The sequence below is a fragment of the Mustelus asterias genome, chromosome 1 (assembly GCF_964213995.1).
Source record: "Mustelus asterias chromosome 1, sMusAst1.hap1.1, whole genome shotgun sequence".
NCBI classification, from domain to species: domain Eukaryota; kingdom Metazoa; phylum Chordata; class Chondrichthyes; order Carcharhiniformes; family Triakidae; genus Mustelus; species Mustelus asterias.
The window spans coordinates 55,823,038-55,848,698 of NC_135801.1; the positions used below are offsets into that span (position 1 = coordinate 55,823,038).

The 25,661-nt window shown below is 45.1% G+C and overlaps 1 protein-coding gene across 5 annotated transcripts in view; it reads left to right on the plus strand.

Annotated features, from left to right (window-relative positions):
- dclk2a (doublecortin-like kinase 2a) overlaps positions 1-25,661 on the plus strand; it is a 330,122-nt gene that overhangs the window by 47,264 nt on the left and 257,197 nt on the right. For all 5 annotated transcript variants that reach the window (XM_078210403.1, XM_078210563.1, XM_078210647.1 and 2 more), the window contains exon 2: positions 23,415-23,746. In XM_078210403.1, the coding sequence (XP_078066529.1) occupies positions 23,415-23,746 (332 nt within the window). The remainder of the gene's footprint in view (positions 1-23,414; positions 23,747-25,661) is intronic.

Consider the following 25,661-nt stretch of genomic DNA (forward strand, 5'->3'; position numbering starts at 1 on the left):
CAAAGGGGCAATTTTTTCACAGAGGGTGGTGAGTGTTTGGAACAAGCTGCCAGAGGTAGTAGTTGAGGTGAGTACAATTTTGTCTTTTAAAAAGCAGTTAGACAGTTATATGGGTAAGATGGGTATAGAGGGATATGGGCCAAATGTGGGCAATTGGGACTAGCATGGTGGTTTAAAAAAAAAAGGGCTGCATAAACAAGTTAGGTCGAAGGGCCTGTTTTCATGCTGTAAACTTCTATGACAATAGAATCCCTACAGTGCAGAAAGAGGCAATTCAGCCCATCGAGTCTGCACCGACCACAATCCCACCCAGGCCCCATTCCCGTAACCCCACATATTTACCCTGCTAACCCCTCTGACACGAGGGTCAATTTAGCATGGCCAATCAACCGAACCCGCACATCTTTGGACTTTTGTTACTGACTTTACTGACAAGCCTTTTAAGTAGCACTTCATCAAACACCTTTTGGAAGTCCATTAACATGGTAACCCTGGTAGAAACTTTACTTCTGCGCTTGTTATCCTGTGATTTTCTTTTCCTCATTATAAGTGAATGGAGAGAAAATCACTCACTGGTGGACCCAACAGCAACATTTCTTTGTATGGGACCTCTTGATTTAGCAGCACTTCAATCTCCCTGAAAGTGAAAGCTGGATGTTTAGTGGCTTGCTCTCATTAGTCAGGTCTCCCCAGAATCATAGAATGCGATTAAGCAACAACTTGCTAAGTTGTGAGCACTTCAGTACTGACCTTCGCTGTTAAATTAAAAATAGAAGAGAATTCAATAAAATACATCTTTTATTTTCATACTCCTCTCGGAAAGAGGAAGAGTAAGTGGGATGGATGTGGAGATGTGACTGGAACTATGAGATACTGCTCCATGATTTACAGCACCAAGCAGCTCTTTCATCGCCAAAAACTCAGCAATTAATACTGAACATCTGCTTCCAGTTTACAACTTTACAAGATGTGAGCAATTATCAGCTATTTCCCTCTCCGTAGACAATTAAAATCTACCTCACTAACGAGTGAAAATTGATGGTAAAAAAAATTGAATTTAATTATGCTGAAAATGACGAGAAGAATTAGATTAATTACTAAAGTTTTCAATGATTTGCAGAAGTTCTCAAGGTCACGGGAAGACCGAATAACTCTTGAGGTTTCAGATTTGTGACCAGTGGCTTCTCTACCATATGACACTTTAACCCTCAATACACTTGTTACATTAGCTGTGTTTTAGTTACATGGGGTAATATCCTGACCCTCAGTAATTTTCATGTTTCTTTACTGCCATGTTATAATGGCGTGCTAAGTCCTAAAGCTATTTCTAGACAATATTAATCTTCGAATCCCTACAGTGCAGAAGGAGGCCATTCGGTCCATCGAGTCTGCACTGACAACAATCCTACCCAGGCCCTATCTCCGGAACCCCACGTGCCTACCTTGCTAATCCCCCCGACACTAAGGGGCAATTTAGCATGGTCAATCAACCTAACCTGCACATCTTTAGACTGTGGGAGGGAACTGGAGCACCCGGAGGAAACCCACGCAGACAAAGGGAGAATGTACAAAGTCCACGCAGACAGTTACCCGAGGCCGGAATTGAACTCTGGTCCCTGACGCTGTGCGACAGCAGTGCTTGCCACTGTGCCAATTTGCAAACTCTGGGGTCAATTTGATGCAGTAGTGTGTTTTGGCTGGACAGCAAAATTGGAAATAGGCAGATCTGCTACATGTTGCAAATCTCATACACTGTTTTCTCTCATTCATTTCCTCCTACTTTCACCTTGATACACTTCTTCATCCTTCTCAATACACCCTTTGGAGAGAGAAGAGAGCTTTTGAGTCATCCAGGCTCGAAATATTAGCTCTATTCTTTAGCCAAAGATGCTGTCAGATCTGCTGAGATTTTCTAGCATTTTCTGTTTTTGTTTCAGATTCCAGCATCCGCAGTAATTTGCTTTTATCAATACACCTTGTGTTCTCTTTGCTCTGCGTTTCATGTGCTCCTATTCCTTCAAAGTCTGCTTTACATCTACCTTGTATTCCATTACACTCATATCTCCTATTCCTTTACAGTTTCATTTTCTCTCCTCTCAGTATCGTTGTTGGACTGTGTTTCTGTTCTGCTTTGGTTCCTTGCATTTAGAGTCATCAGTTTAGTGCTGGCTGAGGAGGTTAGAGTGATTGCCACGGGGAGCGTGAGAGGGCGGACAGCTAACGAAGTATGCTTTTATGTTATTCAGTTCATTACCTGTATATCCACGAGGAGCACCGCAATTTACATGGCAGGTGTGCAGACGGAAGCTGCCACACCTGCTGTTACTTCTTGGAGTTGAAGGTCAGGGTGCCATATTTAACAGGCACTTGGATAGCCATGCACTCACTGCAAGCCAGGACTTCTAGATACTGCCAATACCAGGATGTCGCAGGCCTGTCAACGTCTAGCTCCAGGGTTCAGTGAAGCTTCCTGGCATATTCCCCTCCAGCAAAGGTGGCAGGTTCTGTTTCCCTAGGATGGCAGAAAAAGGCCTTCTCGTTTGACCATGGTGACTAAGGTGGAAGTCGCAGTGGCCATTTGTGGGGCCCAGCGCAGAAATCCCCAGCAGTGCAGGAAGAGGAGGAGTAACCTGCCCTCATCCAGGGTAAATGCACCATCTCCTCTCACTGCAAACTGACAAGAGCACCAGGCGGTCTGTGTGCGAGTGCACAGGGATGTCAGACAGGGGTTTGGGTTGCAGGACTCAGCAGCAGATGGGACACGTGCACTGAATGTAGGCCAGCCACTTCATGGTCTCAATCGTCTTTGGTTGCAGGACATCCCGCTTGTTAATCACTTGTTAATCAGGGACAACAGAGCCTCACTGCAAGTGAGACAGGTAGGGGGATCCTAAATTCAGGAATAGAGGAGCCTGGGCACTTGACCTTGTCCGACAGGTAGGAGCTACCAGCTCCCTATTTAGATGAGGAAGAGGGCTGTAGGGAGGATGAGCTAGCTGACCACTTCACCATGGTACAGGAGGCCATTTAAGAGGGGGAGACAAAAAGACAAGTGGTAGTTGACAAGTGGTAACTATAATTCGGGGGATTGATATCATCCTTTGTAAGCCAGATTGTGAGTCCTGTATGGTATGCTGCCTGTCCAGTGTCGGGGTGAGGGATGTCTCTGATCAGTTTGAAAGGATATTGGAGTGGGAGGGGGCAGATCCAGTTGTTGTGGTCTACGTTGGGACAAACAACATAGACAAGAGTAGGAAAGAGGACCTGTTTGGAGTTATCAGGCATTAGCAGCTAAATTAAAGAACAGGCCCTCAAGAGATATAATCTCCTGGATTATTATCCAAGCCACGTGTGAATTGGCGTAGGGATGAGAAAATTAGGGAAGTGAACACATGGCTAAAGGAGTGGTGCGGGAAAGAAGGGTTCCATTTCATGGGACATTGGAACAGGAGGGATCTGTACCATTGGGATGGTTTTCACCTGAACTGATCTGGGACCAGTGTTCTAGTGGAAAGGATAAATAGGGTGGTCACAAGGACTTTAAACTAGCATGTGAGGGGGAAGGGAAGGATAAAACTACAGGAAGTATAATGGTAAATAGGAAGCAAAAGCAGCAGGTTAGCATGTGGGGAGAAGGTTTCAACCACATGGAAAATTACAAAAAAAGTTAGAAGGGAGAAGAACTCAGGAGATGTTATTAATGGAGGTGTTAGGATTCAGAAAGAAGGTATAAAAGCGAGCATAAGGGCACTTTACCTAAATGCTTGGAGCATTCATAGAGTCATAGAGACTTGCAGCATGGAAAGAGGCCCTTCGGCCCAACTTGTCCGTGCCACCCCTTTAACCCCTAAGCTAGTCCCAATTGTCTGCGATTGGCCAATATCCCTCTATATCCATCTTATCCATGTAACTGTCTAAACGCTTTTTAAAAGACAAAATTGTACTTGCCTCTGCTACTACCTCTGGCAGCTTGTTCCAGATACTCACCACCCTGTGTATGGAAAAAATTGCCCCTCTGGACTCTTTTGTATCTCTCCCCTCTCACCTTAAATTTTTGCCCTCTAGTTTTAGACTCCCCTACCTCTGGGAAAAGATATTGACTATCTAGCTGATCTATGCCCCTCATTATTTTATAGACTGCGATAAGATCACCCCAAGCCTCCTACTATCCAGAGAAAAAAGTCCCAGTCTATCCAGCCTCTCCTTATAACTCAAACCATTAAGTCCTGGTAGCTTCCTAGTAAATCTTTTCTGCACTCTTTCTAGTTGAATATCCTTTAGATAATAGGGTGACCAGAACTGTACACTGTATTCCAAGTGTGGCCTTACCAATGTCTTGTACAACTTCAACAAGACTTCCCAACTCCTGTATTCAATGTTCTGACCAATGAAACCAAGCATGCCACAGTGTCCACCTGTGACTCCACTTTCAAGGAGCTATGAACCTGTACTTCTAGATCTCTTTGTTCTGTAACTCTCCCCAACGCCCTATCATTAACTGAGTAAGTCCTGCCCTGGTTCAATCTACCAAAATGCATCACCTCGCATTTATCTAAATTAAACTCTATCTGCAATTCGTCAGCCCACTGGTCTAATTGGTCAAGATCCCATTGCAATCCGAGATAACCTTCTTCACTGTCCACTATGTCACCAATCTTGGGTTCATCTGCAAACCTAGTAACCATGCCTCCTAAATTCTAATCCAAATCATTAATATAAATGACAAATAACAGTGGACTCAGCACCGATCCCTGAGGCACACCTCTGGTCACAGGTCTCTAGTTTTAAAAATAACCCCCTACAACCACCCTCTGGCTTCTGTCATCAAGCCAATTTTGTGTCACCCTGGATCCCGTGAGATTTAATCTTATGCAATAACCTACCATGTGGTACCTTGTCAAAGGCCTTGCTAAAGTCAATGTAGACAACATCAGCTGTACTGCCCTCATCTACCTTCTTGGTTATCCCTTCAAAAAACTCAATTCGAAACAAGGTAAATGAGTTGACGGCACAAATCATCGTAAATGAGTATGATTTAGTGGCCATTACAGAAACCTGGTTGCAGTGTGGTCACAATTGGGAGTTAAATATCCAGGGCTATCAGACTATTCAGAAAGACAGACAGGAAGGTAAGGGAGGTGGTGTAGCGCTGTTATTTAAGGATGACATCAGGGCGGTAGTGAGAGATGATATAGGTTCTATGAAGAAAAGTGTTGAAACTATTTGGGTGAAAGTTAAATACAGTAAGGAGAAAAAAATCACTGGCATAGTCTATAGGCTGCACAATAATAACATCACAGTGGTGCGAGCAATAGACAAGGAAATAACTGATGCATGTAAAAATGGTCCGGCAGTTATCTTGGGGGACTTGCATGTCAATTGGTCAAAGACAATGGGAAATGAGGAAATGGCTGAGGCAATAAACAGTTCATGAAAGGCAGGTCATGTTTAACTAATTTAGTGTTAGTCTTCACAGTGGAAGAGACAAATAATATGCCAAAAATTGATGACAAGAGGCTATGGCAGGTGATGGCTATGGTAGAAACGATCGTTATCACTAAAGAAGCAGTGTTGGGTAGGCTAATGGGGCTAGAGGTAGACAAGTCTCCTGGCCCTGATGGAATGCATCTCAGGGTAGTAAAAGAAATGGCGGGGGAAATAGCAAGTACACTCGTGGTAATTTACCACAATTCGCTGGACCCTGGGGTGGTTCCAGCAGATTGGAAAAAAGTAAATGTGATGCCATTGTTTAAAAAAGGAGGTTGACAAAAGGCGGGTAACTATAGGCCGGTTAGCTTAACTTCTGTAGTAGGGAAAATGTTTGAATCTATCATCAAGGAAGAAAGAGCGAGACATTTGGATAGGAATTGTCCCATTGGGAAGACACAGCATGGGTTCATGAAAGGCACGTCATGTTTAACTAATTTAGTGGAATTCTTTGAGGACGGTATGAGCACAGTGGACAATGGGGAACCAATGGATGTGGTTTATCTGGATTTTCAGAAGGCATTTGACAAGGTGCCGCACCAAAGTCTGCTGTGAGATAAAAGTGCACGGTGTTACGGGTAATGTATTAGCATGGATAGAGGATTGGTTAACTAACAGAAAGCAAAGAGTGGGGGTAAATGGGTGTTTTTCTAGTTGACGATCAGTGACTAGTGGTGTATCTCAGGGATCGGTGTTGGGACCGCAATTGTTTACGATTTACATAGATGATTTGGAATTGGGGACCAAGTGTAGTGTGTCAAAATTCACAGATGAGACTAAGATGAGTGGCAGAGCAAAGTGTGCAGAGGATGCTGAAAGTCTGCAAAGGGATACAGATAGCCTAAGTGAGTGGGCAAGGGTCTGGCAGATGGAGTACAATGTCGGTAAATGTGAGGTCATCCATTTTGGTAGGAATAATAGCAAAATGGACTATTATTTAAATAGTAAAAAATTGCAGCATGCTGCTGTGCAGAGGGACCTGGGTGTCCTTGTGCATGAATCGCGAAATGTTGGTTTGCAGGTGCAGCAGGTAATTAAGAAGGCAAATGGAATTTTGTCCTTCATTGCTAGAGGGATGGAGTTTAAAAACAGGGAGGTTATGTTGCAACTTTATAAGGTGCTGGTGAGGCCACACCTGGAGTACTGTGTACAGTTTTGGTCTCCTTACTTGAGAAAAGATATACTCCTACCGGAGGGGGTGCAGAGGAGATTCACTAGGTTGATTCTAGAGTTGAGAGGGTTGACTTATGAGGAGAGACTGAGTAGACTGGGACTATATTCATTGGAATTTAGAAGAATGACGGGGGGGGAGGTGATCTCATAGAAAGGTATAAAATTATGAAGGGAATAGATAAGATAGAAGCAGGGAAGTTGTTTCCACTGGCAGATGAAACTAGAACTAGGGGCCATGACCTCAAAATAAGAGGGAGCAGATTTAGGACTGAGTTGAGGAGGAACTTCACCCAAAGGGTTGTGAATCTGTGGAATTCACAGTGAAGCAGTTGAGGCTACCTCGTTGAATGTTTTTAAGGCAAGGGTAGATACATTTTTGAACAGTAAAGGAATTAAAGGTTATGGTGAGCAGGCGGGTAAGTGGAGCTGAGTCCACAAAAAGATCAGCCATGATCTTATTGAATGGCGGAGCAGGCTCAAGGGGCTACATGGCCTACACACTCCTGCTCTTAGTTCTTATGTTCTTATTTACTGGGGAGAGCTCAGGAACTACCATGGACATGCATGCTTCTAAACTGCTTATGCAACCATTGGGATGACAGTCAACCCTTCTGTCTTTCTGCAGGATAAGAATGCTCACAATAAGCAGGAACATTCCCACACTGGAAATGGCATTCCTGACTTTAAAGTCCTGACCTAGTATGAGGAGCAGGCCACAGAGACAGGTGGGGAGGAATAGGATGTACATGTGCTGTAGTCAAAAATCAGACTCTTCAAGGAAGCGAGTGAGGATGCCTCCAGTCTACAGTTGCCAGCTGTGTCCACAGAGTGACTGTTTAAATAAGGGACCCTGCTTCAGCATCCACCAAATCATTCTTTTCTCTATGCCACTTACCAAAAAGAAAAGGGGGAGGCCCAAAATATAAACAAGCCACAGCTAATGTCCAACCCCGGACATCCTCTGAGAAGGATGCCTCAGAAGTTGCACTGTCACTACGTTCATTTGCTCCCTCCACCAGTACAGATACTGTCACCTCTGTGTCCACAGTTTAGGATACACTTGGGGTTACAATCTAGTGAGTATATCACTGACACAATTGGTGGAGGAAGTGACAGTCAAGGTCTCTGACACTTGGAGGACTGCTGGAGATCAGGTCCCTGCTCAGCCCCTCAAAGCTGTGGTACCTGGGAGTGGGTCAGAATGTAGGCATTGTGAGAGCTCCCTGGGAACTGAACCCAAACACGCATGTGAGTTGCATGTTCAAAGAGTGGAATCCTTTTCTATTGATGAATGTGACTGGCTGTTGCCAGGGAGCTCTCAAGGCCACGTGTGCAGTCAATGATGTCTTGAACTTGTGAGAAATCTGATATTTCTGCAAAAACTCAATGCTTGTACAGACTGACTTTTCAGGCAGAATTGGACAAATTGGTGCACTGTCCCGAACAGGGGTGTCTGTTACCGCCCATATGTTCTTGTACGTCACTGACGAGGAGATGACCGCCCAGGCCCCCAGTGCAGCCCTGGAATGAGCCACTGGCAAAGAAGCATCAGATGGCAGTGATCTTTCATTCTACTGTCCTGGGTTCCCTTAAAGTCTTTGTGGCTGCAGATCATCATGGAGCAGCCATATCCCAAATCATTCTAAGGAATTGCTATTCGCCCATCGGTAGATAGTTGCACCACCTGTGATATAGCTGTGCTTGGGCCAGTTCCCACCGTTGCAGTATACCCGGTCTACCAGTATCCTTATCTTCTTGAGGCTCCATTGCCTCTTGTTGCTCAGGCTGTTACTGCTCCTGTCGCTGTACCAACCTGCGGCAGGCCCTCCTCCTTCATCTGAATGTGAGTCAGTAGAAAGGCGGGGTTCAATGGAGCTTGCATCATCTCTGCCTCAGTGGATCTGTGAGCAATTTGAAGTAATAAATCTTCTGAGTATATTCTTTACAGGTTTGTCTCCACTTCAGAGCCACCCAGCCAGTGCTGAGCCCTCTGCCTGGTCTCGTTGAGATATGACATCCCCCAACCCCACCCCTTCCAGAGGAAGGACATCCTGGAGGACCAGCAGTGGGTGTTCCTCCCATTCATACATGACTGCGTATGGAAATGTTACTCTTTGACCAGGATGATGAGAACCATGTGTGGGAACCCTCCCTCTAACACTATTCCCCTTGCTTCCAGTACGCTCAAGACTCTAGAGAGACCATTGCCTTGGCAGCATAGAAAGACTAAGCACATGAGCCCTTGTCAGCCATGACTTTACATCCAGGAGGATGGAGATTTGGAGTTGGGAATTGGCTGCCATCCACACGCCATACCCCAATGGAGGCATCAACCTCCCTTCCACCCTACTTCTGGCTATAGTCGATGGTGAATGAACAGCAGCTCTGAACCTTGCTGGGATCTCAATATTATGAGCCCTTCAATCAGGAACAAACCTGCTGCTGTTTGGGCTTCACCATAGAGAGGAGAAGACAACTGAGCATGGGTTCTCACCCAGTTGCCTCATGATTATGTGCGTGTCCCTTTAGTCAGCCACTTGTGCTGATCTTGAACTCCACCCACCTGAAAAGACCCTCCTCCCACTTTGCGGTATCATAGTTTTACATTGATTGCTTTGAATTGGTGAGAAATGAAAAATGGTGTTCATTGTACTTGAAACCTGCTCCACCTTGAAACGTTCCCGGTCACCCACCAAGTTCCTTTCCCATCACCCTTGACCCACCAATATCACCATTTTTCTCCCCTCCATCACTCTTGAACCTCCGCCTATTACCTTTTTACCTATTGCCATTCGCCTTCACATACTTTCCCTCTCCTCAGAGCCAATGCCCACCCAGACCCTGACCCCTCCCATTATCCAAGCCACCTGTTTTGTCTGTTTCAATGACTATCTTCATGAGATCTTCAGCCATTCATATGTCACCCTGGACCTGCCACCCTACCGCATCCCAATCCTCCCTCACTGTGATTGTTTCTTCAGCTAACCAGTACCCTCAGTTCAACCACCAGGACCGCACTGACCCCGATCTCTAGCACCATCTTTCTCCCGTCATCCTTGCCCGGAAAGCCCCTCCCTCACCTAGCCACAGGATCCCCAAACCCAACAACAGAGGCTCTTCTCTCCGCTCATGTTACGACACCCTTCGCTGCCTCCCCCACTCTCCAGACAGTTTCCTCTTTCCCTGGGCAATCTGCCTCCTGTGCCTAGTGTTCACTCAACCCTATTCCCCTTCATCCATCTGTCTGCCTCCCATTCCCAGCCTTTGCACAGTTTGTCCTACCGGCACCTAAATGAGTTAAGTTATGAGCAGTCTCCAAGAAAAACAAGACAGCACCTACTGACCTCAGAGTTATGGATGAAGTCAAACTCGTCAGGGTGCATGCTAATTAAATACAATCATAAACGTGAATGTTCGAATTTCTAACTGGCCGAGAATTTAATTTGGTGACCTTTTAATGAGCATGCACAACATGCTAATATATGCTAAAAGGGCTTCCTGTCAATGTTCTTTTGGAAGCTCGATCTGCCTTTAATGTTCTGAGAACCTAATTGCTGAAGTTCATCCACTATCAGGAAACTGATTTCTGGCCTCACGTCAAATTAAATTCCCCTGCCCACCAAGGTGTCGCTATGCCGGGACCGGTAGATCCCACTGGCTGTTTTAAACACAGACATCAGATCTTTGTCTCATTACGCAATCCAACTCAGTTAAATCGTGCAGCATAATAATATGGTTCTTTATTCATGAACACACAATTCACTATAAAAAATCAGCAGCTGTGCTTCACAATTCTTCCTTCTTTCCTTCCATCTTTCCCCCTCTCTCGGAGAAAAGAAGGAAGCGACTGAGGGAGTGAGAGAGGTGGCGAACGGGAAGGAGGCAGTGAGCAGGCTGCAGCAACAGTGCAGGCCGCAAGCAGACCGAAAGTCACATGGTGAATATCTCTGCTTTAGGCGAAAGATCATCTCTTCACTAGCTTTGCTCCTTTATTCCACACCACCTCGTTCTTCTGCAACATCCCATTGGCCAAAATCCTGCAATAAAAGCCATTAACAAATACTTTGCCATAATGTCTTAATCCAACGATACATCCAGTCCTAAAAACAAAAAGGAACTACTCGTCCTTAGTGCTGTCCTTGTGCTCTAATGCAGTGTCTGCCTTGTGGTTGCACCACAGCTGGTGAAAGGCTGTTGACTTTGACTTGTTTGGGGGACTACAGATGCCCCTTGAGCAGTTCTAGGTTTAAGGGCCTAACTTCAGAGAGCATCATCTTGGCATGGGCAGCAGTCGTCTGGGCTGGCTGACAGGGACATCACAGTGGTGGAGTAGCAGTGATGGGAGGATGAATTCTGCCGTCCTGAGAGAGAACAACAGATTTGTATTCTTTAGTGTCACTCTCATTCCCCTGGCCTGCGATTCAGTAATCAGGGCAAACTGTTGGAGGACAAATTGCTGAACCACCGCAAGACTGGTTTGAGCAGTGAGACCCACAGCCATGATGGTAGTACTCGGAGCGTTCATGGCAGGAAGCATGGATGGATCTCATCTCGTTGCTGCTGTTTAAAACGGAGGAAGGGGTAGACCAAGTAATTACAGATCAGTCAGTGGTGGGCAAATCACTCAAAGAAATTTGGAGGGATCAGTATAAGTCACCATTTTGAAGGGTATGGATTAATCAGCATGGATTTGTCAAGTGAAGATCTTGTCTGACTCAGCTGATAGAATTTTTTGAGGAGCGTGAATGAGCCAGGGACCCTGGTTCGATTCCCAGCTTGGGTCTCTGTCTGTGCAGAGTCTGCACGTTCTCCCCATGTCTGTGTGGGTTTTCTCCGGGTGCTCCAGTTTCCTCCCACAGTCTGAAAGACGTGCTGGTTAGTTGCACTGGCCATTCTAAATTCTCTCTCGGTGTACCCGAACAGGCACTGGAGTGTGGGACTACGGGATTTTCAGAGTTACTTCATTGCAGTGTTAATGTAAGCCTACTTGTAACACTAATAAATAAACAAACTTAAAGATTTAGATAGTCTACGTAGATTTTAGCAAAGCTCCCATATAGCAGGCTGGTCAAAAAAGTAAGATGTGGAGATGCCGGCGTTGGACTGGGGTAAACACAGTAAGAAGTCTAACAACACCAGGTTAAAGTCCAACAGGTTTATTTGGAGTAAACCTGTTGGACTTTAACCTGGTGTTGTCAGACTTCTTACTGCAAAAAAGTAAGAACCATGGGATCCAAGTGAAAGTGGCAAGTTGGATCTGAAACTGGTTTCGTGGTAGGAAGTAAAGAGTAAAGGCTGACAAGTTTTCTTAAAACTGCAAGACTGTTTGCTGTGGCATTCACAGGGCTCAATCCTGGATCCCTTACTTTTCGTGGATTAGACTTAAACAGGCATGATCACCCCCCTCAGGGTGGTGGGAGTCTGGAACTGCCTGAAAGACTGGCAGAGGCAAATTCTTTGTTGCATTGAAAAAGAATACTTGGTTAAGCATTTGAAATACTTAACCGTATACAACAATGGATCAAAAAATTGAAATTAGGCTGGATTGATCTTTTTCAGCCAGCACAGACGCAATGGGTCAAATGGCCTCCTTTTGTGATGTAAAGTTTCACTGACCTCCATTTGAACTGAATAGCTAGAGATACATAGAGGCAGCAAGTGATCGGTGGAAGGTTTCCATCATTGGTGAATGTATGAGGGTTAGGTGGAATGAGTCCTATCACCGGAGTGCTGATGAGTGAGTGATGAAGGCATGGTGCACTGAGCATCATGGGAACTTGGTGATGTAGTGGATATGAAATGTCCCTTGAAGATGCATTCACTGCCCTCATCAGCCATGTGAGATCATTGAACAGCTTGAGGCACTGTTTCCATGTCCTCTGAGGCTGTCTCTTGTGGAGTTCCTCGTCCCCATGGAAAGGTGGCCTCTGTCCTCCTGTTGACCCGTATTGTTTGTATCCTCCAGCATTAAATCTTAGAGCTATCTCTCTTCCCTGATGCTCAGTGTATTCAACTTCTGCTTGAAGCCAGTTGCGGTCCTGTCAGTCAACAGCAGCTTCCTTCTACTGAGTGAAGCTTCCCTCCGAGAGCTTCAGGCTGCCTTAAAGAAGAGCTGGAACATATGTTCGCCACACGCTGGGCCTCCTGTTGACCATTCAGCCAACTAGCACATTCAGCTGAAAGTTACAATAAGGCAAGAGTGGCCTCCTCAGTGGATCCAGGCATTAGCAGATTGCCAATCATGATGCTTGTGCCTGAAAGTGTGAGGGAATGAATCTTTAACCCAAAGTAATTTGAAAATAAATAAATACTGGTTTTCTTACCCACTGTAGACAGATAAGGCTCCTTGGAGGCTCTGTGTGATCACAAGCTGGATGAGCCAAGGGCAAACTATTTAAAGCAGCTTGCCCTGATCTCAAGTACCGACTTTACTGTGAGGAATTTTAGTTGCCCAGCTACTACTATTAATGGCTTCCTAGTTATTTGCAGGGCCAGTCTGATTGTCAAGCATAAGAAATAGACTGGAAGTTGTAAGGAAATATTACTTGTGAGAAAGTGACACTAATGTGTTCTGGGAGTTCATCCTCAAATGTTTCTGCAAAGTCACAGTGTATTCTGAGAGCTGTATTCTCCAAACGGATTGGCTCTTATTGTTCAGTTGACAGGGTAATAGTTGTGAGCAAAATCTGCTGATGATGTAGGATAAAGCAAATAAGGTGGAAGACAACAGGAAGACATAAACAAGCTCGCAGCCTGGGTGGATGATTGACAAATGAAATTGGATAGAACAAGAGGGGGATGTGGTCCAAGTTGGAAAAAAGATTAAAGCAGGTGACTATGAAAGATAAACAAAATGGAGCAGAGGGGCAAAGAGAGAGGAAAATAAAGATATATTATGGCTAAATCGCTAAAGATAACAGGCCAGGTCCATAGCAGGGCAGACAACATATTAGAATTCAGTTCTAGATGAACATATTGCAAAAGCAGGGGCTCATGTTAAATTTATATGGGACCTTGGCCAGGCAATACTTGAAGTGAGTACTTTCATCATTCTGCTGAAAGGTCATGGACCTGAAACATTAATTCTGTTTCACCCTCCAGAGTTATTGCTTGAACTTCTGAGTAATTCCAGCACATCCTGTTTTTATTTTAGGTTTCCAGCTTCTGTAGTATGCATTGTATTGGCTTTTTTAAAGTTGTGCAAGCTCTTATGGGATTAGAAACAAAAACTACAGGAAGTCATGGCGGAATCTTGCTCTGCTGGGAGAGGTGGGCAGCAAGGTGGGCGGGGAGCGGGAGGTTGAAAATCAGTGACCTGATGTGGGATGAATGTTTACAGTTAGTTTTAGGGAAGTTTGAAGGTGTCTGCATTTCGTACATGTTCGTTAAAAGGTTAGCTCACCAGAATTAAGTTCCCCTTCCCAATTAAGTTTTATCAGTGAGAGTGTCACAAAAACAGACAAAATAAGTGGCTCGGATAACGGGAGGGACAGGGATAGGGTGAAAATAGGGATGGTAACAGATGTAGGCTCAGAGGAGGGAGACAGTCTGTGGAGTGTGATGGTCATAGACTTAAGGATATTGGGGGCAGTTTCAAGGGTAACAGGGGAGAGGAATGATTATATTGGATGGGGTGAAGGATGATGGGGTTAAATTGATGGGTAGGGTAGAAGGCGATGGATATGTCTGAAAAGCCAATTGCTCAAGGCTCTTCTTCACAACACAATTGCTCTGTACGTGTGCGTCCTTGCAGTGGGGGGATGTATTTTTGGGTGAGTGGAGTTCAAGGTGAGAACAATTCTCTGATTAAAGGGAAACCCTAATAATTATGAGACAGCTGGCTGAGAATCATATTCAGGCATGTTCTCTCTATGGTGAAGCTCTCGGCGGAAACAGGTTTGTTCCCTGGCTCATGAGTCACATGGCATTGAGATTCCTCGGGAGTAAAGTCTGCACTGTAGGAAGGCCAATGGATTGGAGGGGCAGATAGAATGGAGGGACGAATGGTACAAAGGAGGCAGGGGCTGCCTCCCCAGGGTCAGGGAGCTGAGAGAGGGGGAGGGGGATAGGTGAAAGACTGACATCAATATTCTGGTTTAGAACCTTGAACATCCTGGATAGATGGTCATAGCTGTTAATGGGGTGGGTGCTACGCCTATAATGTGGTGGGTGCAATGTATGTAATGGAAGGCAAGGGTTTCTTGAATGTTCCTCGAGGGTAATGAAGCCCAGTATTATAAGAACATAAGAACTAGGAGTAGGCCGTCTGGCCCCTTGAGCCTGCTCCGCCATTCGATAAGATCATGGTTGATCTTTTTGTGACTTAGCTCCACTTACTCGCCCGCTCACCATAGCCAAAGAACAAAGAACAATACAGCACAGGAACAGGCCCTTCGGCCCTCCAAGCCCGCGCCGCTCCCCGGTCCAGGATTGAATCCTGAATCCAGGATCCCCGCCCAATTTTCCAGCCTATCTACATACCAATATCCTATCCACCGAGCTGTCCCTCACAGCTACGATGCTTTGTTCATTACAACCTATTAACTCACCCCCACCCCCCCATTCCAGACCATGTGATCTCCAGGGAGAGGCGAAAACCCAGAGTGAAAAACCCCAGGGCCAATATGGGGAAAAAAAATCTGGGAAATTCCTCTCCGACCCCCTGAGGCGATCGAAACGAGTCCAGGAGATCACAATGGCCCCGATCGGAAAATGCTTCCCAACCCTAGTCATTTCCACTTCCACGAACACCATATGAATTCCCTGCCCCCGAGACAGGTTCCCAACTATCCGCAGTCTCACTCTGTACTGGCACCAGCAAGATGATCATAGAATGAAGCCTTGAAACGAGAAACCAGGAACAATTAGCCCGCGCCGCTCCCTGGTCCAAACTAGACCACTCTTTTGTATCCCTCCATTCCCACTCCGTTCATATAGCTGTCTAGATAAGTCTTAAACGTTCCCAGTGTGTCCGCCTCCACCACCTTGCCCGGCAACACATTCCAGGCCCCCACGACCCTCTGTGTGAAATATGTCCTTCTGATATCTGTGTTAAACCTCCCCCCCTTCACCTTGAACCTATGACCCCTCGTGAACGTCACCACCGACCCGGGGAAAAGCTTCCCACCGTTCACCCTATCTATGCCTTTCATAATTTTATACACCTCTATTAAGTCTCCCCTCATCCTCCGTCTTTCCAAGGAGAACAACCCCAGTTTCCCCAATCTCTCCTCATAACCAAGCCCCTCCATACCAGGCAACATCCTGGTAAACCTCCTCTGTACTCTCTCCAAAGCCTCCACGTCCTTCTGGTAGTGTGGCGACCAGAACTGGACGCAGTATTCTTAACTCCTTTACTGTTCAAAGTTTTATCTACCCTTGCCTTAAAAACATTCAACAAGGTAGCCTCAACTGCTTCACTGGGCGGGGAAATTCACAGATTCACAACCCTTCGGATGAAGAAGTTCCTCCTCAACTCAGTCCTAAATCTGCTCTGCCTTGTTTTGAGACCATGCCCCCTAGTTCTAGTTTCACCTGCCAGTGGAAACAACTTCCCTGCTTCTATCTTATCTATTCCCTTCATAATCTTATATGTTTCTATAAGATCTCCCCTCACTCTTCTCAATTCCAATGAGTATAGCCCCAATCTACTCGGTCGGTCTCTCATAGTCAATTCTGTCAACTCCTGAATCAACCGAGTGAATCTCCTCTGTATCCCCACCAGCGCCAGTATATTCTTTCAAGATGTGGAGTTGCCAGAATTGGACTGGGGTAGGCACGGTAAGTAGTCTCACAACACCAGGTTAAAGTCCAACAGGTTTATTTGGTAGTACGAGCTTTCAGAGCGCTGCCCCTTCTGAAGGGGCAGTGTTCCGAAAGCTTGTGCTACCAAATAAACCTGTTGGACTTTAACCTGGTGTTGTGAGACTACTTAATTGTACACAGTACTGTACACAGTACTCCAGGTGTGGCCTCACCAGCACCTTATACAGCTGCAACATAACCTCCCTGTTTTTAAACTCCATCCCTCGAGCAATGACGGACAAAATTCCATTTGCCTTTTTAATTACCTGCTGCACCTGCAAACCAACATTCTGTGATTCATACACAAGGACACCCAGGTCCCTCTGCACAGCAGCATGCTGCAATTTTTTACCATTTAAAAAAGTCCATTATGCTGTTATTCCTACCAAAATGGATGACCTCACATTTACCGATATTGTACTCCATCTGCCAGATCCTCGCCCACTCACTTAGACTATCTGTATCCCTTTGCAGACTTTCAGCGTCCTCTGCACAGTTTGCTCTGCCACTCATCTTAATGTCATCTGCAAATTTTGACACACTACACTTGGTCTCCAATTCCAAATCATCTATGTAAATCATAAACAATTGCGGTCCCAACACTGATCCCTGAGACACACCACTAGTCACTGATCACCAACCGGAAACACACCCATTTACCCCCAGTCTTTGTTTTTGTTAGTTAACCAATCCTCGATCCATGCTAATACATTACCCATACCACCATGCACCTTTATCTTATGCAGCAGCCTTTGGTGCAGCACCTTGTCAAATGCCTTTTGGAAATCCAGATACACCACATCCACAGGTAATGTTGTCCACTGCACACGTAGTGTTCTCAAAGAATCCCACCAAATTAGTCAAACATGACCTACCCTTCATGAACCTGTGCTGCTTCTTCCCAATGGAACAATTTATATCCAGATGTCTCGCTATTTCTTCCTTGATGATGGGTTCAAGCATTTTCCCTACTAGAGGTTAAGCTAACCAGCCTATAATTACCCGCCTTTTGTCTCCCTCCTTTTTTATTTATTTGAGGGAGAGTGTACGGTCATGGCTTTCATTACCCCAGTCAATGCTGCAGTCTCCATACACATGGATATATGAACGAGAGAAAAACTCCAGGATGGGTTTCACCAAGCTGGGGTGGAGGGAGGCCAGGGTAGACTGATGCAAGTTACAGGGCTTCCCATAGGTTGAAATGTTCAGGGTCTGAGGGACAGCAGTGAAGAATATGCTGATGAGATCATAGAATCACAGAAACCTTACAGTACAGAAGGAGGCCATTCGGCCCATCGAGTCTGCACCAACAATAATCCCACCCCAGGCCCTATCCCCACAACCCCACACATTTACCCCGCTAATCCCTCTAACCTACACATCTTGGGACACTAAGGGGCAATTTAGCATGACCAATCAACCTAACCTGCACACCTTTGGACTGTGGGAGGAAACCGGAGCACCCAGAGGAAACACACGCAGACACGGGGAGAACGTGCACACTCCACACAGACATTGACCCAAGCCGGGACCCAAGCTGTGAGGCAGCACTGTGCCACCGTGCCGCCGATAAATCACTGCAATTTGTTCACAGAACACCCCAGGCATGTATGATGCCAGCCAATGGCTATGATCCAGCTGAGAAGGAAGCGACAGGGCTATCAACATCCTGCCTATCCTCACCACAAGATTCACCATCCTCTCTGTGGGTGCATATCTAATGAGCTGACCAGCACAAGGTCACACATGGTCACCAGTCCTGCACCATCCCCAAGTGGATATCACTCTTATTTCCACTTCTGTCATCCAAAATATACTCTAGAGCTGAAGATTCTGCCCTGTCTGTGGAGAGAGGAACAGAGTTAATGGTCTGAATTCTCCAGTCGTTCATGCCCCACCACTGCTGCCAGCGAGAATGGAGAATTTGTCGCTCCAGCCAGATCTCCATTCACTGCAGTGGGACTGGAGAATCCCAGTTGCGGGCAAGGTCAGAGAATCTGGCCCAACATGTCAGGACAATGCCCTTTCATTGGAACTGGACAAAGTGAGAAATATGATAGATTTTAAGCAAGTCAAATGGGGGAGGGGGCCAAACAGGCAAAAGGGGGAGGTCTGTGTTTGTGTGCACAGCCACAGGGAGTGGTAATAGCACAAAAAAAGCAGAAGATGTGCCTGGAGGAGGAGCGAACGGCAGTATGATGAACAGGTTGTCATCTGAAAGCAAAAAAAAGAGTAATTTCAAAAACTGCAAAGGGGGAAGACAAAATGGGAGCAGAGAATATGGTCTGAAAATGTTAAACTCAGTGTTGAGTATTGAGTAAAATGCCTAATTGAAAGATGAGATGCTGTTCCTAAAGCTTACATTGAGCTTCTTTGAGACACTACAGGAGACATAGGACAAAGTTATCAGTATGGGAGCAAAGTGGAGAATTAAGAGGACGGGGGGCTGGAAGCTTGAGGACTGAATGACGAAGCCATCCTGCAATCTGCATTTTGTCTCCCCACTGTGGAGCAGACTTCATTACTTTAATGTACTTGTAGAAACTCTTAGTGTTTGTGTTTCTTTTTTTAAAAAAAATTTACACTCCTCATATTTGTATTTTTACACTGCTGGTTTCTAGAATTTTCTCAATCTTCTGGCCTCATGTTAATCTTCACAGTAGCCGGCAATATTACGAGAGGTGAGAAATTGGGGTGTGAATCCGATTTTTATTTTTTGCCCCTCGCTTATAATTCCTGTTCTGCTATGCTATTCGACCGGTGAAGCGGTGTGGAAAAATCCCAGCCAAAGTTCCTTGAGATTTGACACTTAGTGTAGAATGTGGTTGCTGGGATCACACTGGTGATGATCAGCTCCCACATGTTATACACATCATTTGTGCTGACATCTCTGTTGTATTTTATTTAACTAATTAGAGCTTCAAGTTTTAGTGATATTAAGTCATTTACCCAGTTAAACTATAAATTTAATACAGTATTTTTCTCTCCCTGATCCTAGTTTAAATTACTGCCTAGTTTAGAGAAAAGAAAACGGGAAGGCTCATCAATCAATCACTGACCTGATTGATGCCTCAAGATCTTAGCACTCAGTTCTGTCTTTCTCACACTCTCCCCCTTGGACAACTCCTTGTCTTGTGAAAAATCAGAACAACACTTCTTGTGTCACTGCACCAAATTCCCCCACTCACTAAATTCCCTGAGTTTAGTACTCAGTAGAAGCTGTACTTCGTTGAATTGGCCTCCATGCTACTTACCACAAATACATAGTTAACAGTTTAGTAATGTGTATGCCGGACGAGCGCATACCCAAGCAGCTCCTTTTTGGGGAACTCTCTGCTGGAAGACGCTCGCATGGAGGGCAGAAGAAACGTTACAAAGACACACTCCAGGCCTCCCTGAAGTCGCTTGACATAGACACGACTACCTGGGAAACGCTGGCACAAAACCGCCCTACCTGGTGCTGCCTCATCCACAAGGGCTGTCAAGCTTATGAAGCAAGGTGCAATGCTGAAGCACAACTTAAGCGCGAGCTGCACAAGTCCAGAGCCACCAGCGCAACAACTACAGTGCCTACACAAGTTTGTCCAATATGTGCCAGGACATTCCGTGCCCGAATTGGCCTGATCAGTCATCTTCGGACACACCGCATCCGGCCTCATAATGACTAATGATGTCGAGGTCCTCATCGACGACGATGGATGAACAATAATGTGGTATAAATTATACATGTAGTTAGGTCACAGAGGTTTACAGTATGGAAACAGGCCCTTCGGCCCATCTTGCCCATCTTAAACCCGTAAGCGAGTCCCAATTGCCTGCATTTGGCCCATATCCCTCTATATGCATCTTACCCATGTAACTGTCTAAACGCTTTTTAAAAGACAAAATTTTACCCGCCTCTACTACTACCTCTGGCAGCTTGTTCCAGACACTTGCCACCTTCTATGTGAAAACATTGCCCCTCTGTACTCTTTTGTATCCCTCCCCTCTCACTTTAGACCTATGTCCTCTAGTTTTAGACTCCCCTACCTTTGGGAAAAGATATTGATTATCTAACTGATCTGCGCCCCTCATTATTTCATAGACCTCGATAAGATCACCCCTCGGCCTTCAACGCTCCAGAGAAAAAAGTCCCAGTCTATCCACCCTCTCCCTATAACTTAAACCATCAAGTCCCGGCAGCATCTGAGTAAATCTCTTCTCCACTCTTTCTAGTTTAATAATATCCTTTCTATAATAGGGTGACCATAACTGTACACAGTATTCCAAGTGTGGCCATACCAATGTGTTGTACAGCTTCAACAAGATGTCCCAACTCCTGTATTCAATGTTCTGACCGATGAAACCAAGCATGCCGAATGCCTTCTTCACCACTCTGTCCACCTGTGACTCCACTTTCAAGGAGCTATGAACATGTACTCCTAGATATCTTTGTTCTGTAACTCTCCCCAACACCCTACCGTTAACTGAGTAAGTCCTGCCCTGGTTCAATCCACCAAAATGCATCACCTCGCATTTATTTAAATTAAACTCCATCTGCCATTCGTCAGCCCACTGGCCCAATTGGTAAAGATCCCGTTGCAATCCGAGATAACCTTCTTCACTGTCCACTATGCCACCAATCTTGGGTTCATCTGCAAACTTACTAACCATATCTCCTATATTCTCATCCAAATCATTAATATAAATGACAAATGACAGTGGACCCAGCACCGATCCCTGAGGCACACCGCTGGTCACAGGTCTCCAGTTTGAAAAACAACCCTCTACAACCACTCTCTGGCTGCATCTCCACATCATTCTATCATCAAGCCAACATTGTATCCATTTCGCTATCTCACCCTGGATCCTGTGAGATTTGCATTTTTATTAGATTTGATTTTTTAATTTTAATTATTATTGTCACATGTATTGGTATGCAGTGAAAAATATTGTTTCTTGCACAAAACATTACATAGGGGAGAGGGAAAGGAAATGGTGCAGAATGTAGTGTTACAGTCATAGCTAGGGAGTAGAGAAAGATCAACTTAATATAAGATAGGTCCATTCAAAAGCCTGATGGCAGCAGGGAAAAAGCTGTTCTTAAGTCGGTTGGTATGTGACCTCGAACTTTTGTATCTTTTTCCCGATGGAAGAAGGTGGAAGAGAGTATGTCCGGGGTGCTTGCTTATGTTGGCTGCTTTTCCAAGACAGCGGGAAGTGTAGGCAGTGTCAATGGATGGGAGGCTGGTTTGCGTGATGGACTGGGCTTCGTTCACGATCCTTTGTAGTTTCTTGTGGTCTTGGTCAGAGCAGGAGCTGTAACAAGTTGTGATACATGCAGAAGGAATGTTTTCTATTGTTCAGGCAGTACATTTATTTAAGCTTTCAATAATATTTGTGACTTATCCCTTCTGACAATCTCCACAGGCAAATTGCCCAGGCTTTGTAAAAAGTGAAACTACTGCATTCTGCAAAGAAAATCTGCTTCATGTGTTTTACTAATTTTCTTCAGATCAATAACTTGATACAGTAATATAAGAGTTTGTGTAACTCAGAATGTAAAAAGAACTATAAGTTACATTTTTAGCGAAAACCTCAAGACATTGGGCCGGATACTCTGACCTCGCCCGCAGCTGGGATTCTCTGGTCCCGCTGATGTAAAATAGAGATTTGGATGAGCACCAAATTCTCCATTCTTGCTGGCGTGAACAGCCAGTGAATTCCAGCCATTATCTATTGCACCAGTGGTGGGCAACCTGCGGCCCAGGGGCTAGATGTGGCCCACCTGGGTCCTGAGTGAGGTTCACAAGACTTTTTGTTGACCGTTGCCCACTTGCAGGGTTGCCAAATTCCATTGATTTACGTCCACATAATTTTTTTCCTACTGATATGACAAAAGCGATATGCACGTAAATTTTATTAAAGGCAAGTGAAGTGCTGGTTATACACAACATTGACCTTGAGAGCCACTGCACCCAAAGCCTAAATATTTCTTTTGTTTTTACCATTTGAAGTTGACAATAGTTTTGTTAATATATAAATGATTAACCATTTTTTGTAACTTGTGATGAAATATTCTGCCTATATTACATGTATTTAATCTAATTCAAGGGGTCATAGTTCATGAACAAGCCTGATTTCAGTTTTTCAGCCCACTGAGATCAAGGAGGGCCACTCATGTGGCTCAGTCACCAGGCTAGGTTGCCCATATCTCTATTACACTGTCTCCTGGCAAGGCAAGATGGCCAGCAATATCCGTCTGCGCATGCACATTTGTCTGCACACGGGCAAAAAACCAATGAGAGATTTTGTCATTCCACACTTGGGTTGTGTCAGGGGCTATTTTTAAATTATAACATATTGTTATAAATTGATGTGGCATGATCAATGAAACGAGTGGAAAACTGCAGTCACACAGATAGGAAATAAGAATATGAACGGGTCCCACAGACATTAGCTATAGAATAGACAAATGCTATTCCAACCTGTAAAACATCCCGCAACATTGCACACCTTATACTGCAGATTTTTATTAGTTTGTGTCAGCTCTCGAATTGCCTGACGTAATATTCCAACAATGAAACAAACACAAATAAATACAGAAAGAATAACCTGTAAATGGAAAACGATGGACAGAATAAGCAGGTCCTGCAGCATTTGTGTAGAAGCCCAGGTTAATGGGTCAGGGCACTGAACCTTGTCTAAAACTGAAAGCTAAATCCTATCTTCCTCACCAAGGATGTAGTTTATTTTCCTTTATTTCTGTCCTGGCCAGTGCCGACTCTGCTACTCCCAATGAGGTGACAGTAAACGGTATAACTGTGCAGGCACCTCATTGGCAGAAAACACATTCTATCTGTTACACTAAGTACCCAATTTCACAGCAGTTATTGTAAGAATCATCAAAAATAGAATCTTTAGGAAAGTTAATCTATGCTTCAAAAGAGTGTCTTTTTTTTTTCAAACAGGAGAAAGCTACATTTGTGCGTCCAATGAGCCATTTCGTAAAGTAGACTATGCCAAGAATGTCAATCCAAACTGGTCAGTCAATATCAAGACAGGAACCTCGCGCTCTCTCTCATCACTGACATCAAGAGGTGAAGGAAAGGAAGCCAAGGATTTTATTAGGCCCAAACTGGTGACTGTTATCCGTAGTGGTGTAAAACCACGGAAAGCTGTGAGGATTCTTCTGAACAAGAAGACGGCTCATTCATTCGAGCAGGTGTTAAATGACATTACAGATGCCATAAAGTTAGATTCTGGAGCAGTCAGAAGGCTCTACACACTTGATGGAAAGCAGGTAGGAAACTCCAATCTGACTCCTTGATCATACAGTACTTAGAACGTGGAACAGTACAGCACAGAACAGGCCCTTTGGCCCACGATGTTGTGCCAAGCTTTATCTGAAACCAAGATCAAGCTATCCCACTCCCTATCATCCTGGTGTGCTCCATGTGCCTATCCAATAACCGCTTAAATGTTCCTAAAGTGTCTGACTCCACTATCACTGCAGGCAGTCCATTCCACACCCCAACCACTCTCTGCGTAAAGAACCTACCTCTGATATCCTTCCTATATCTCCCACCACGAACCCTATAGTTATGCCCCCTTGTAATAGCTCCATCCACCCGAGGAAATAGTCTTTGAACGTTCACTCTATCTATCCCCTTCATCATTTTATAAACTTCTATTAAGTCTCCCCTCAGCCTCCTCCGCTCCAGAGAGAACAGCCCTAGCTCCCTCAACCTTTCCTCATAAGACCTACCCTCCAAGCCAGGCAGCATCCTGGTAAATTTCCTCTGCACTCTTTCCAGCGCTTCCACATCCTTCTTATAGTGAGGTGACCAGAACTGCACACAATATTCCAAATGTGGTCTCACCAAGGTCCTGTACAGTTGCAGCATAACCCCACGGCTCTTAAACTCCAACCCCCTGTTAATAAAAGCTAACACACTATAGGCCTTCTTCACAGCTCTATCCACTTGAGTGGCAACCTTTAGAGATCTGTGGATATGGACCCCAAGATCTCTCTGTTCCTCCACAGTCTTCAAAACCCTACCTTTGACCCTGTAATCCACATTTAAATTAGTCCTACCAAAATTAATCACCTCACATTTATCAGGGTTAAACTCCATTTGCCATTTTTCAGCCCAGCTTTGCATCCTATCTATGTCTCTTTGCAGCCTACAACAGCCCTCCACCTCATCCACTACTCCACCAATCTTGGTGTCATCAGGAAATCTACTGATCCACCCTTCAGCCCCCTCCTCTAAGTCATTAATAAAAATCACAAAGAGCAGAGGACCAAGCACTGATCCCTGTGGCACTCCGCTAGCAACCTGCCTCCAATCTGAAAATTTTCTATCCACCACCACCCTCTGTCTTTGATCAGACAGCCAGTTACCTATCCAATCGGCCAACTTTCCCTCTATCCCACACCTCCTCACTTTCATCATAAGCCGACCATGGGGGACCTTATCAAAGGCCTTACTAAAATCCATGTATATGACATCAACTGCCCTACCTTCATCAACACACTTAGTTACCTCCTCAAAAAATTCAATCAAATTTGTGAGGCACGACTTGCCCTTCACGAATCCGTGCTGACTATCCCGGATTAATCCACATCTTTCTAAATGGTCGTAAATCCCATCCCTGAGGACCTTTTCCATCAATTTACCAACCACCGAAGTAAGACTAACCGGTCTATAATTACCAGGGTCATTTCTATTCCCTTTCTTAAACAGAGGAACAACATTCGCCATTCTCCAGTCCTCTGGCACCATCCCCGTGGACAGCGAGGACCCAAAGATCAAAGCCAAAGGCTCTGCAATCTCATCCCTTGCCTCCCAAAGAATCCTAGGATATATTTCATCAGGCCCAGGGGACTTATCGACCTTCAGTTTATTCAAAACTGCCAGGACAGGCATCCTCCCTCCGAACAACTATTTCCTCCAGCCTATTAGCCTGTAACACCTTCTCTTCCTCAAAAACATGGTCCCTCTCCTTGGTGAACACTGAAGAAAAGTATTCATTCATCACCTCGCCTATCTCTACTGACTCCATTCACAAGTTCCCACTACTGTCCTTGGCCGGCCCTAACCTCACCCTGGTCATTCTTTTATTCTTCACATAAGAGTAAAAAGCCTTGGGGTTTTCCTTGATCCGACCCGCCAAGGACTTCTCATGTCCCCTCCTAGCTCTCCTAAGCCCCT